The following is a 14,285-nucleotide window of genomic DNA, read 5'->3' as shown; positions in this document are numbered from 1 at the left end:
GAAAGTAGTCATGCCCCCAGTCATTAGTAGCCATGTAGAAAGTAGTCATGCCCCCAGTCATTAGTAGCCATGTAGAAAGTAGTCATGCCCCCAGTCATTAGTAGCCATGTAGAAAGTAGTCATGCCCCCAGTCATTAGTAGTCATGTAGAAAGTAGTCATGACCCCAGCCATTAGTAGTCATGTAGAAAGTAGTCATGCCCCTAGTAATTAGTAGTCATGTAGAAAGTAGTCATGCCCCTAGTAATTAGTAGTCATGTAGAAAGTAGTCATGCCCCCAGTCATTAGTAGCCATGTAGAAAGTAGTCATGCCCCTAGTAATTAGTGGTCATGTAGAAAGTAGTCATGCCCCCAGTAATTAGTAGTAATTGGTAATCATGTAGAAAGTAGTCATGCCCCCAGTAATTAGTAGTCATGCCCCCAGTCATTAGTATTCATGTAGCCAGTAGTCACATAGCCATACCCCCAGTAGCCATGTAGCCAGTAGGTGAATGCTGGCAACACCTTTGCTCTTTCCCAAAGCACAGAGCAGGGAGACGCAGTGCCCTGTAGGTCACCAGGGCGAGAGATGGATTACAACCTGGCTTCTCTCCTGGCTTGCAGGAGTCCGAGAGAATTGGGCACATCCCACCCCTGATTACAGTTTTCTTCCAGTACATACATTTATAATGCAGGACAAGTCCCCCAGAGAAAGAAACTTTGTGTAACCGCTGTCTATCATGGCCAAGAAATGAAGATCTTGAACATACGTTTCCCCCTTTCCATTATAACCATACAATGTACCCTATGTAAATAGGTTCTCTCCATTATAGGGGTAGCATAGTATTATATATGTACAGGACACATATTTAATGGCATCATTTATTTCTGTAGGATAAAAAGGCATGCAGAGAAGGCGCGTTACCATATTAATAATACTGCATTAGATTTGTCATATACGTCTACAATATTCTACCTGTCAAACACAAAGTTGGCTAAAAGTAATACAAAGTCCACTATCTAGTACAACGCAGGGAAATTTTGTGGAGATCTTCTGAGCCCCGTGACATCATATACAATCTTTTTGCAGCGATTCTACCTTGTCAGAGATCTATCAAGTATCAAGACATTTCCTACACGTGTCAGAAGATGCAGGGGAAGGGTTTTGTTCGCTTATTAGCTGTACAGGGTGTGTTGGCATCTTATTAGGATTTAATATTTTTACCCAAAAACTCCTTTATCTATAGAACAGGTCCCCTATCAGGGTGGTCTGACACCCTGCACCCTTACAGATCGGCTGTTCTCATGGAACAGGAAGCAGACAGCGCCACTCTCTATGTAGTGGCTGATATGAGTCACTGCAGCAGTTGCTATTCAAATGAATGGGAGCTGATGTGCAGTACCCTGGTCTGACCACTACACAGAGAACAGAGCTGTTTACTTCTTGTTCCAAGAGAACAGTTGATCCGTGATGGTGCTAGGAGTAAGACCTTCTGATCACTTGGGATATATTCTAAATATTTTTAGCCCTCTAATGAAATAATGGTGCTTATGAATGCCTCTGGAGACCAAAACTTTAGTATTTTTATTACTGTAACTATCTAATAATGTTATATTCTAATAACTTGAATTCTTGAATGTTTTATAATGGAACATTCATTCCAGATGTCCATTCTTCTGATACTGTAAGGCCTTGTCCACACAGCGCAGATTTAGAGCAGTTTTGTTTAGGTACCACACAATATACATAAAGGTCTAGCAACATCATCAGGATTGGTATCTTGGGTGATGATGGTGGATGCTACAACATGTTCTATACTACAGGAACCCAACAGTCGTTTAATAACAGCCATGGAATGTCAGATTTTCTGTATCATCCGGATCCGTATGGACCGAACATTATGGTTCTATAGGGATATCAATGGGTAAGAAGGATAAGTCACTTTGTTTCTTCTCCCTATACCCGTCAGTCTTCATCTATTGTGTGTGGTCAACTTAAACTTCTAGAATATATACAGTTTTTTTTTTTTTTAATTATTTGCAACGTGTGAACCCGGCCTTACAAATTTGCTTTCCTAAACATGAGATTTTATCTACGTTTCCCTTTGGTCTCAAAAATACTGACACAATCCACGACTCCGGACTCCTTATGGAGTCCCAGAGCACGTCACATGATCTCTCTTGGCACTGCTGACTGGCTGAAAGAACTCAAGGAGGGAGGGGCCTACATCCGCCCCCAAAATAGTAACTTAAGGGAGAGGTTATTTAATGGATACAGTGTCACCCCTGTAGCTTCGCTAAGGATCTGTCATATATTCCCTTTAAGGTTTCGTCTTTGTTATTTTACATATATATAATATCAGAAATATCCCTTATACCTGAACCTAAATAGACAAACAGACTGAGAAATCTCTTAGTAGCACATTGACCGCTATACACATAGCACAAGACTCTGTATATCTCCCATTGTAACATCAGTGATCAATCAGGAAGGCAGCGCCATGTTCAGTACAAAATACAGAATTATCAGGAGTGCACTTTGCCTATTGGAACTGCTCTAAAGGGTTTATAATCTACACGTCCCCGACTGTCAGCTTAGTGTTATCAGATAGAAATGGTGCAAGAAGAGTCTGCGGCGGAGGCTGGATCACAAGTGCTTAGGGTTGAGCCTTTGTCTCGGGATCTTTATCATAGATGTAACTTCCGACTCCGCCTGTGTTCACACCTGCAACGAAAGAATACGTTTCCTGTTAGAAGGTTTATGAACAATTTCATATTTACTAGTTTAAAAGGGACCCTGTAAGTTTAACTAACCCACACTAACTAAAGAGATATTTGTAATTTGCCATTATACTGCAGTACAACTATCCCTATATTGTTCCTCTCTATGCCTGAAAAGTTCTATAGTCCATTCTCAAATTTGACTATCTAAGCATATTCATGACCTTGCAGCTCTGCCACGCTTCCAGTTTCCTGATTGACAAAGGGCTTGGATTCTTTTCAGCTTAAGCATCTCTGCCCTTTCTGAAGTAGTTCCCGCTAAAGATTCCCCAAACCTGCAGCAGCTGCACCCGGTTTTCCTAATTCTGGGATGAAGGTGCTGCGAAAAGTTAATCCAACTTTATGCTAATTACTTTAGTAGCCTCAGTAAGGTGCTACCAACTTTAGTAGCCTCAGAGAGCTCTGGGGGGGAAAACTACTACACGTCCCCAGTAGCCACTTCAGAGCCCCCTACCACCTTGTCCTTGCATTCTTGTTGCATGTCTCTTGCATCAAGCGAGGGCTGAGCAAGTGCAGTAGCTCCTGTTCCGCTGCGGGAGACGCTTTCCCGCTGCTAGCAGACGAACAGCAGTTACTGCGTTTGCGCAGAGCTCGCTCGATGCAAGAGACATGCAAAAAGACCGTAAGGACCGGCGGCTCTGAATCAGCTACTGGGTTCGTGGAGTAGCCTGCGGGCCCGGAGCTCTTTGAGGCTACTACACACCCCCAGTAACCACTGCAATTAATTAGCATATAATTGGATTAAAGTTTATTTTTGGCAGAAGCTGCCTACCAGAATAAGGAAGCAAGGGGACCCTGCAAGCATGAGGAATCTGCATCGGTAACTACTTCAGAAAGTAGGTTTCTTTTAATATGTACTCAGATCATCCAGATGCTAAACTAGACTTACAGCTATTCCTTCTGCCTCCCTGGTAGACATGCATGCTCAGCTCAGAATGTGAACATGCCTGACTATAATTTTCCACATTAACTAGAACAAACAAATTAATCAGGCCGGATATAGATCATGCCTTCTGCGCCAGTTTTCTGGTATGAAAAAGTGACCAATGAAGGTGCACACCCCAGACTTTGTGACTCTTTGCACAATGCACAATAATTTTAGAAAAAAAGGTGGCGGCACACAAGCTGTACGAGGGTGGAGACGCCATGGGCAGCCAAATTTACTGTAAGCCACTCTTCCCAGCTACACTACCATATACTGTGGAGTCTCTGTTCCTATCCTGACAAGCAGGGCAGAGAACTTTTCCTATTGGATGCTTTATTGTGAACACAGAACTTTGCCTGTGGTGAGGGTAACTAGGCATGTGCGTCCACCAGAAATCAACTCATTAGGTGGTCGTGCACATTGCTACACTATGCAAGTATATAACGTAACTGCAAAATGTTCACAATATTACATAAATGTGATGTAATCCAGAAAGAAGAATGCAGCATATTCTTACACCAAGTGAACTGGATAGAGATGAATATATATGGTTTTGTGTTTCGATAGATAAGATGTGATTTTTCATTCCCTGCCACATCCACAAAAATATTTCCTTACCCCAGGATAAGAGATCATTGAGCTGCTTTCAACATGTGAATCGGATTGAAAGTGAGCAGCCCAGAAAGGAAGCCAGCGAGCAGTAAGCCAAGTCCACATGTGTTTATCTAAGTAAGCGTGAAGTGTAACACAAGTGCGCTCTCACTAGCAGATGTCTCCTCTCTCTTCCCTGGAAATCCCTCCAGGTCATTTACACTTTCTCAAATATCCACCAAGTATCCTGCAGTGTCTGAACAGTGCAAGACCCTCCATAATACATTGATGAAGAGGACATATTGTACCTTTTGGTCCAAAGAGGATTCCGTAGCAAGGCTTGTGACAGTAGGGCTGACCGTCATGCTGCAAAAATTAAAGAAAAGTATTAGTAACAGGGATTGAGAGACAATACAATAACAGGTTAGGTTACGCTTATGACATAGAGGACGATCCTTAAGGAAGGTCATCAACATCAGATCAGTGGGGGTCCGATACTTAGCACCCCCATGCCCAGATAGGCTGGAACTAATAGGCACAGCTTTGCTTTTTTTTTTTGGTAGTGGCTGCCCCAGGTTACTACTTATTACTCATTGTTACTTGAATGGGAGCTGCAGTGACTCAGGTCAGCCACTACTAAGATGGGGAGCTGTAGTTCCTTCTTCATTCCTTTAGGAGGCGATTGTTGGATCCCTAATAATCTGATATGGATGACCAATCCTAATAAAGCACCCACACACAGGGGTGAACCTATACTCTCTGGTATCTGAGACAAGAATTTGATGGCGCTATATAAGATTATTATTATCATATATATCCTATTAGCATAGTCTCATAGCTCCACCTGCTGGATACGGCTGTAAGTTCACCATTACATTGATGCCTTAATATTCCCGTATGAAAGAGCGGAGGAGAATGTAAAGCCCATTGTATGAAGTGGACAGATGATGTGAGCGTTTAACAGCTCCCCTGAAGGTAACAAGATAATGAAGCCAATGAGCGACTGTAAAGGAATCTAGAAACAACAATGCATGAATAAATCATACAAGACATCCAATCCTGCCGACTCCGGGAACAATAAGATCCGTTATGGCGCAGGGTAATTGAAGGAGCTGCAGACAATATTGCCTGAATGAGCACTTATTCATCTGCACCTAATAGGAATGTCCAAACTCATTGCTACACCAAGACGATGCCAAATCACCGGCGCTGCCAGGAATACTTACCTTACACAAGCCGGATAGAGGAGCTAATAGCAATGGAGACTCTGTAGTTAAAGGGGGTCTCCCAAATCCCCCCATAAGTAAAGAGATCATGGTGTAGGGCACTATAAGCTTTCCAGGCAAACCTTTCCTGTTTCCTTATGATCTCTCCTTATGAATTCAGGTTTTATCTTCATGCAAATTAGTTACTTGGTGCAGTAGGGGGAGGAGTCATGCCTATCGGTGCGCCAGTTTGTATTTCTTGCTCACTACTTTACTTTAGTTTTGGGTGATTTTGGATTACTAGACGATCTTTAAAGGAGCATAGTGCGAGCAGTGGCCAAAGAATAGAAACCTAGCGATGTTCTCTTCACTCTTGGGGCAACAAAATATTGGAAGGAAATTATAAGGGAACTGATGTCGGTAACAATTACTTGCCATACAAGTGACACTGAGCCGCCGCTATTACAATAGAGTTAAAGGGGTTGTCTCCCTTAAAGAGGATGTTTCACCTCCTCACAAATGTGATGATAAACATACCGTAATGTAGGAGCTCCTACACAGATTCGGGGGCTCTTTGAATTTTCTTTCTAGTCCCAAGGTTGTTGAGATATCAGTCTCAGTATCTGACCATTATAATACTCTCCACTGTCAGAGAGGAGGGGGCCGGGGCAGACGAGGGGGCCGGGGCAGACGAGGGGGCCGCTCCAGCACCTTCTCTCTAACAAGTGGAGAGGTTTACAATGGTCAGATACTGGGACCAATTTCTCAGTAACTGTAGGGGGCTACAAAAAAAGTCAGAGTCCCCAAATCTGTGTAGCAGCCCCTAAAATATCCACTGTTCATGTATGAGGTGAACTGTAAAGCAACATTTAACCCATAAATATAAGAAAATGCCACTTTTTCACCGGTTTTATTTTCCGTATAAGGATTCAATTTGAGAAATCTATTAAGAAATATTCTTGATGTGTCACAGGAGATCAGAATTTCTTGGTGAGTAAATGTATTGTCATTTATGTTATAAAGAGGTTGGCTGTACTTACTAAGGCGAGCTCCACTAGATGACCATCTAATGTCCAAGATTAGGGACCATCTTATGTGTATAGGGGACTATCGTCACTCCTTTGCCGGCCAATGTAGGTTTTAAATACGGGTACAACATGTCCCATCATTTTGCCTGCCAGTTGCTTTTTCAATTCAGGACACATGCATGCTCAGCTAAACCCAGTGTGCACGTATATGGGGCGAGTCAAACCAGACACCTATCTAACTCGTCCAGGGCTGAATAAAGAGGAAGTAGCACGATAAGAAAGGGTTAAAGCCACAGGAGCTCCATTATCACTATAATTAGTCTTTGTTTGTAAAAGATAAGGCTAATCTTTTCAGGGAGCCAAAATATATGCAGTTATAGATAAGGGATCCCTCCACCACTTGCTGCACATAGGAATGTACAATCCTGATAGAATGCAGGGAGATACAATGTAACAGAACCCTTCACATTAACACTCTAGTGACCGGGAAGGTAGCAATAGGAGAGTGTTCACATGTGCACTCATTGATCTCTCTTCTCATAGATGGCACCGCTGGGTCACCGCTAGTTATGGAGAGATGGAAATATACATATATTTCTGGGTTTCCCAGCAGTCTGCTCTCGGTTGGTGGAGTCAATCAATGGCAGAGGGATGTGGTGACCCACTAATGGTCTATGGAGGCGAATGGTCTGCCCTCTACTGTGTACCATCAAAGAAAACAAAATTTGTACATGTTTGCTTTTTGCTTTTTAACCCGTTATTTCACATCGGTAAGATGAGGAAGTGGTGTACATGCACATTACATCTGCAATGGAGGCTAATAGGGGAGCTGGGGTCATGGTTGCTCGATAGATCGTAACGGGCCTCTTTCCACTGCAGTTTTTGTATTTTGCAATTGCATTTGTTCCTCTCTCAATGTATGTGATCCCCTCATTGATTGTGCAGCACCATGGGATTACTGGTGCTCTATAAATAATAATACGGTATGGAAAAGTGTATACCTAGGCTGAGCATGCATGTGCACACAATAAGGAGAGGGGGAAAAGTGGCCTCCAGACACTTCTTACAATGGATTATGTTAACATTTAGCCTGCATCATCATTCTCTATCCTTAAAGGAGCTCTTTCAGCAGATTTTACCTCATTAAACTACTAGTCCCCTAAGGTTGGGTATAAAATGTCCTTTCTAGAAGCCAACTTTTATGTGAAATATCACCCTTTTACATATAACAAAATCTCTCATGAGCAGAGAAGAGTCATATTTTGTCTGACATGAGTCCAGGTTGCAGGGGAAGTGTCACTTCAGTCACTTCAGACTCCCCCAACCTTCGGTTCTATAGCACCTAGAAACATGTTGCTAGTATCATATTAAAAATAAGGATGGCATCTTTCAGATCCCATGGTTATGGTTCTGTAATCTACAGAGCTGAACTTCCAGGAAACTATTAAACAGGCAGGTACTGGATCTTTATCTGCAGGTCACATTCCCTACTATGGGGGTCATTTACTAAGGGCCCGATTCGCGTTTTCCCGACGTGTTACCCGAATATTTCCGATTTGCGCCGATTTACCCTGAATTCCCCCGGGATTTTGGCGCACGCGATCGGATTGTGGCGCATCGGCACTGGCATCCACGCAACGGAAATCGGGGGGCGTGGCCGAACGAAAACCCGACGGATTCGGAAAAACCGCCGCATTTAAAACAAAAAATCTGTCGCGGAGCTTGCACTTACCTTCACTCAGCCCGGCTCGGTGAACTCCAGTGCGTTCCGATGCTTTTCAGCACAGCAGTGCCACCTGGTGGACGGCGGAGGACTACCTTAATAAATCCCGGCTGGACCAGAATCCAGCGCAGAGAACGCGCCGCTGGATCGCGAATGGACCGGGTAAGTAAATCTGCCCCTATGTCTTTAACGGTCTGTATCTCAGGTTCTGTAGATCACAGAACCACAACACAGAGGCAGTCTGAAAGATGAGATTTGTATCTTTAAATATAACACTATGTATCTAGTGTCTAGTATAAGGGAGTCTGAAGTGACTCTCCCGGCAGTCTACATACTTGACTCATCTCCGGCAAATATGACTCTTTTCACGTTACTTTGGAGGAGATGTTTAAACAAGTAAACAGGTGAGATTTCAAATAAAAGAGAGAATTCTGGAAAAGACATGTTATACCCTACCTGAGGGGCAAGTAGTTTAGTGGGGTAATATCTGGTGACCGGTTCCCACGTCATGAAAAGTCAGGAGACCACTATTAGACGGGAAGCTGCGGGGGTTGGCATTGTGATGTGTATGTAATATCTTCATAGATTGCAAGTAGAAGCACAACATTATAGAAAATCTTGATTTAAAGGAGTTTTCCCACAAAATAAAGTTAGGCCCTATCAATGGGACAGGGCCTAACTTGCTAATCAGTGGGATTCTAAGTGCTGAGACCCCCACAGATCGCGAGAATGAGGGGTCCGTCTGACCACTCGTCGCTCCGTCAGACAAATGAAGAAGACAGCCGCGCATGACCGTTCTGCTCCATTAATCTCTATGGGGCTGACGGAAATTGCTGAGCGCTGCGCTCACTGATCTCCGTCAGCTCCTTAGAGATTAATGGAACGGTCATGCGCGGCCGTCTGCTCCATTAGTCTAATGGAGCGACGAGGGATCCGACTGAGGTACATGGGACCCCATTGGACCCCTTGTTCTCGCGATCTGTGGCCCAACTGATCAGCAAGTTAGGCCCTATCCCGTGGATAGGGCCCATCTTTAGTTCGTGGGAAACCCCATTTAAATAGATTTTTAGAGAAATCCAATTACTACTGTAAGTCCACTTAAAAACTGAAAACCCATTACTGCCTCAACTTCTAAACTCTCCATCTTTGCAGTCATGTGTTACAGATAACCTTAGCTTTTCCCTGACCACTGATCTGTCTTCAGCTAAAGTCTGAACATCTAAGCAGAGAGGGGTCATTGGATATGAATCAGATTTCTGTAGGTGGAGAACCTGTTCAATGCTCACATTCATCTTCTGCCGCTGCAGACGTATTCTTGCACTTTTACCTTATGCAGCTGCTTCTTCATATCAATGTGTCCTACACCGTATGTGTACTAGGAGTTACCAGCCAATCCCCGCTGCTGAAAACCACTCGTTTTAATATCAAGTATTAATATCAGATGTCCTAGAAATATGAGAGGAGCACACCGCTGAGGTCCCACGGCTCAACACTGAATTCCTCCAAAACTTATTTTTATTTATGGCAGCCATATATTATTTGGAAGCTCATGAGTGAAATACAAATTCGTTTTCAACACTTGGTTGTGTGTCAAGAAGATCTTACTACCAGATGCTTAAGCCCCCTGCTGTGCTGTAACCTCACCCCCCCCCCCTGGGGTGGTCTAAATTAAGGTTAAGTAAATCAGGGGTTCATCTGGTAATCGTAAAAAGTGACTAAACCTGTACTCCAAAACCTGAAGATACATGGTGCACACATCATTGTACTTACATTAGAGGGGTTTTCAGTTTTGGGGTTAGGGTTAGTCCCACTAAGCTCGCAGCCCCCGGAGATGGGGTATAAAATATCTTCTATAGCATTGACTCTTATATTAATACTCACCTGTTTCCTTATAATAACTGACTTCAAAGTCAAATGCAAATGATCAGAGAAGAGTCACTTTTTTGCCCGAGTTGAGTCTTCAGCATCAGTTCAGACACTCCTAGCATGGTTAATAATAATAGTCTTTATTTATATAGCGCCATCAAATTCTACAGCACTTATAGTGTCATCCAAAAGTTGAGAATCTCATCGTTAAGATTGCATCAGTCTTGTGGTTCTGTGACTACAGGGCCAGAGATAAATACAGTTAAAGGGTTATTCCCACTTTGGCAAATTAATGTTATTGATTGTATTATAAAAAGTTATACAATTTCGGTTTTCTAGATCTCTGCTTGCTGTCATTCTTTTGAAAGCTTCCATGTTTACTTCCAGTGGATAGAAATCTGACCATGGTCACACAGGTGCACGGCTCATTAGTCTCAGAGAGTAATCAGAGCCGTGTGATATATAACGAGAAATGCACCTGTGTGACCATGGACAGATTTCTATCCACTGGAAGTAAACATAGAAGCTTCCTATAGAATGACAGCAAGCAGAGATCTAGAAAACCGCGACATACTGATACAGAAAGTATATTGGGAAATTGTATAACTTTTCAAAATACAAACCGTAACATAAATTTGCTAATATGGGAACACTCCTTTAAAGAAACGAGTAAGAACTGGATCTTTATCTGTAGCTCGTATTTCCAACTGTGTATTTATCCGTCTGTATCTCCAGAACAACCACCGTGATCCTTAACTTTACAATGACTCAAGAAACATCGATCAAGCTGCTATAGACCCTAAGATAGTGGCATCTGAATTTATGCTCTTTCTTCAGCCTCTAAAAGTGACTTGGCGCAGAAAAAAAAAAAAAAAGTACTCTCCTCATTTGCTTATGACTTTGGAGGTTTTTCTTTTTTACACGTAAACTGGAGAGTCTTACTGTAAAAGAAGGAATTGTAATAAGGAAATGTAATACCTTACCGGGGAGGGCTGGTATTCTCATAGTGTAAGATCTGGTGTCTGAGTCTATTTAAGAAAAAAACCACATGAATATACAGAATATTTCTCACCTCCGCATGACCGCCTGGAGTTAGAGTTTTGGAGCAACGTTCACATCTCAGACAAGGTCGATGCCAATCCTTCCCCAGAGAGGTCACTTTCTCTGCTGCAGAAAGAAAAGAAAGATAATTCATTATACATTATTCAGGGGCCCAGCAACAAGTTACAGCGGACTGATAGTGGCTAAGAACCACGTGGTGACATGACATTGCCTATAGGAGATGTGGTATTCATGGATTGTGAGAATTGTTAAATAATATCCATTGTATTTCCATACTTTACTTTTTTTTTTTTTATCAAAGAACTGTAATAGACTATGACAATTTTCGTACCAAAAAACACGCTCTTTTCACAGCGAGGACATAGATTGGGTTCTCCTGTAAACGTGGTTATACTTGTAGCTGAAAGAGAGAGAAGTTACACATGTTATAATCTGTAACCAGGTCCTTACATCATCCTTCATCAGGCTGATAAATAGGCACAGAACAACAGGCTCCCCCCATTCTTATTCCAAAGAATTTGGAATCTCCAAAAACTGCATTTCGGGAAAAAGTTTCCAAATGAGCTCCCCTCCAATAGGGAAGAAACTGACTTACTACTGTCACTTATAAGTATTTACCTTGATAGTCAATGTCCGACCTTATAACGTCCTTGAAACAGGATATTTAAAGGGGTTGGCGAGGAATTAGATTTCTGGTCATCGAGAACTTAAAGAGAATCTATCATCAAAATCCAACATGATAAACCAGGGACATTACTCATAGATCCAGGCACCGAGACTGGAAATCTTTTAGTATTTGTTATCTATGGCTTCCTTCCTTCTAAAATCAACTTTTTATAAGGTAATGCGCCAGGAGCACTTCCCCCTCCCATTGTGTAAGATTACATCAGGGACAGGGAAATGCTGGGGGAGTAAGGAGAGGGTGAGACAGTGTAACAGCCTGTGAAGATACAGCATGGAGGGGCACAGGTAACACCCCCAGAGCTCATTAGCATAGTTTTCAAAGTTAATTTTAGAAGGTAGGAGGCCATGGATAACAAATATAAGAAGATTACCACAGTCCGGGGCCTGGATCTATGAGTAATGTCCCTGGTTTATCATGATGGATTCTGATGGTAGATTTGAGAATCAGCTATATTGCATATACTAAAACTCAGCACACATATTGATGGCTCATTCTGTGGATATAAAATCTTACCCAACCCTTTTAAGACATGTAATATGATTATCCAAACGTTAATAGCCCTTCATATCAGTATATAATAACCCATAATCCAGTACAAATATACTGCCCTCCCTATCAGTATATTACACACTAAGTTTACCATTTTGTGGGCTAAAAGCCCATTTTTTTATCTTAAGTAAATATACTTCTGGCTTATTGAATGTGCTGCCGGGAGCACGCCATTGCTTAGTGTGAGAAGTGAGCCCGGTACCTGCTTCTGTGGGTCACAGTGATCTATGGTGTGATCCGGGAGCTAACAATTGTGGATTGTTCTCTATATCACAATACCCTGCGCTGCCAGGAATTCCTCTGTGTGAGTCAATGAGGGGCGGAAAGTGGATGGAACCACAAAGGAAACAAATGGACTGAGTGCTTTACCAGAGATTTGTCAGTGTGGATGGGATTATGCATTAATATTACTACTGTAATCCCATTACCTGTGCACTGTAGGGAAGGGGTGGACATACAGAAGGAGCACAACCGGTGACTCTAACTGGTATTCACATAATTTCACAAAGTCATAATAATGGCATGGTGGGCAATGAGGGTCCATAACAACATGACAGTATCCCTTTAAGGAGTCTGGAATAGGTTGTTATAGTATAACACATACATAGTACAGTGGCCATGGATGGTATTGCAGCCCAGCCGAATTCACTACGTGACCTCACTGACAAATTGGGAACACTTCAGGCAGCTGATTTGGGGGAGTGACCACCGTCCATTAACATGTATGATTATTGGGAGCTTGGTGGATGTACAGTAGTGGATTATAATATAGGTGTTTTGGATAGTAGCCCAGGGCCAATGCCTTTTAGGGGGTCCATGGGCACCTAAACCGCCCACCAAGTTCTATACTGAGAAGGACCTTCACCCACAAAATCCTCGTACATATGTTCCTGCTCTCAATACACAAGAGTTATTTCAGGACCTTTGAAGGTCCTCCAAAGGTCCTGAAACCGCAGATTGAAAGCAGGTAGAAGGGACACATCCTCCATTCCCCAAGAAGCGGATTCTAGTACCATATGTAGGAACTGATTCGAGACTTTGAGGGGCTACAATATTCATACAGCCCAGGGCCCATGACAGTCTGAATCCATCCCTGTGGTCTGAAGAAGCGTCTACCATTTACATATCTTCCGTGTTTTAATTACCAGGATTGTATAGTGAAACCATGAGCCATTTTCTCAGTCTCTCACCTTTGTTGAGAGTCTTTGGAGCTGCACTAACTTTCTTCTCTTCCACCTTTGGAGCTACTTCGGTCGGTGATGTTGGTTTGTCTTCACTTGGCTTCCTGTAGATGTAGGATCCCGCGCCTCCAATATTAACACCTGAAATATGCAACAGTGGCCATGCCGAAAATTACAAAAACATCAAAGCATCATGGTGTGAACACAGCCCCATCTATTCCTGGACCTCTACACGTGCAAAACTCTGTTCCAAAGTGAACGAAGAGTCCAAATGTTCTGACCCATCAAACAAGAGAATTAGGGTCCAAAGTTGCTCCATTTCAATGGATCAGCGACTACACGCGCAATGTACTCCCCTCCAATCTCTATTCCTGTGTCTGGTGAGGATCCAAGAGATTGAACCTCCACTCATCAGATCCCTATCCCCCATTTTATGTTGTATTTTAAGGAGTCTGCCTCCAATTTTTGATTCATTATAAAAGAAAACTCACCTTTTGGTCCGTATAATGAGGCATAACAAGGCTTGTGACAGTACGGTTTTCCGGCATGCTGAAATGATATAAAGAGGGATGGTATACACTTATTATATGGGACATGTATTACGAATACAGACTACAACATATAGAGACTGCATCACACAAAAGTAATAATACACGTCAGGTGGATGTCACCAACTGCAACAGGACTGGGTGACTCAGCCCTGTCCCATATA

At 42.7% G+C, this 14,285-nt stretch overlaps 1 protein-coding gene across 1 annotated transcript in view; it reads right to left on the bottom strand.

The window, feature by feature from the left end:
* Positions 1-845: 845 nt before the first annotated feature.
* The window catches only part of CRIP2 (cysteine rich protein 2), a 53,378-nt gene continuing 39,938 nt past the window's right edge, over positions 846-14,285 (bottom strand). The window contains exons 3-8 of the mRNA XM_072115244.1: positions 14,065-14,122; positions 13,583-13,714; positions 11,490-11,558; positions 11,169-11,263; positions 4,583-4,640; positions 846-2,702 (exon numbers count right to left, since the gene is read on the bottom strand). Coding sequence (XP_071971345.1) covers positions 2,635-2,702; positions 4,583-4,640; positions 11,169-11,263; positions 11,490-11,558; positions 13,583-13,714; positions 14,065-14,122 — 480 coding nt within the window. The 3' untranslated portion in view covers positions 846-2,634. The remainder of the gene's footprint in view (positions 2,703-4,582; positions 4,641-11,168; positions 11,264-11,489; positions 11,559-13,582; positions 13,715-14,064; positions 14,123-14,285) is intronic.

This window comes from Engystomops pustulosus, chromosome 7, assembly GCF_040894005.1.
Source record: "Engystomops pustulosus chromosome 7, aEngPut4.maternal, whole genome shotgun sequence".
Taxonomy (NCBI): Eukaryota; Metazoa; Chordata; class Amphibia; order Anura; family Leptodactylidae; genus Engystomops; species Engystomops pustulosus.
This window is presented reverse-complemented; position numbering and strand designations above follow the sequence as displayed.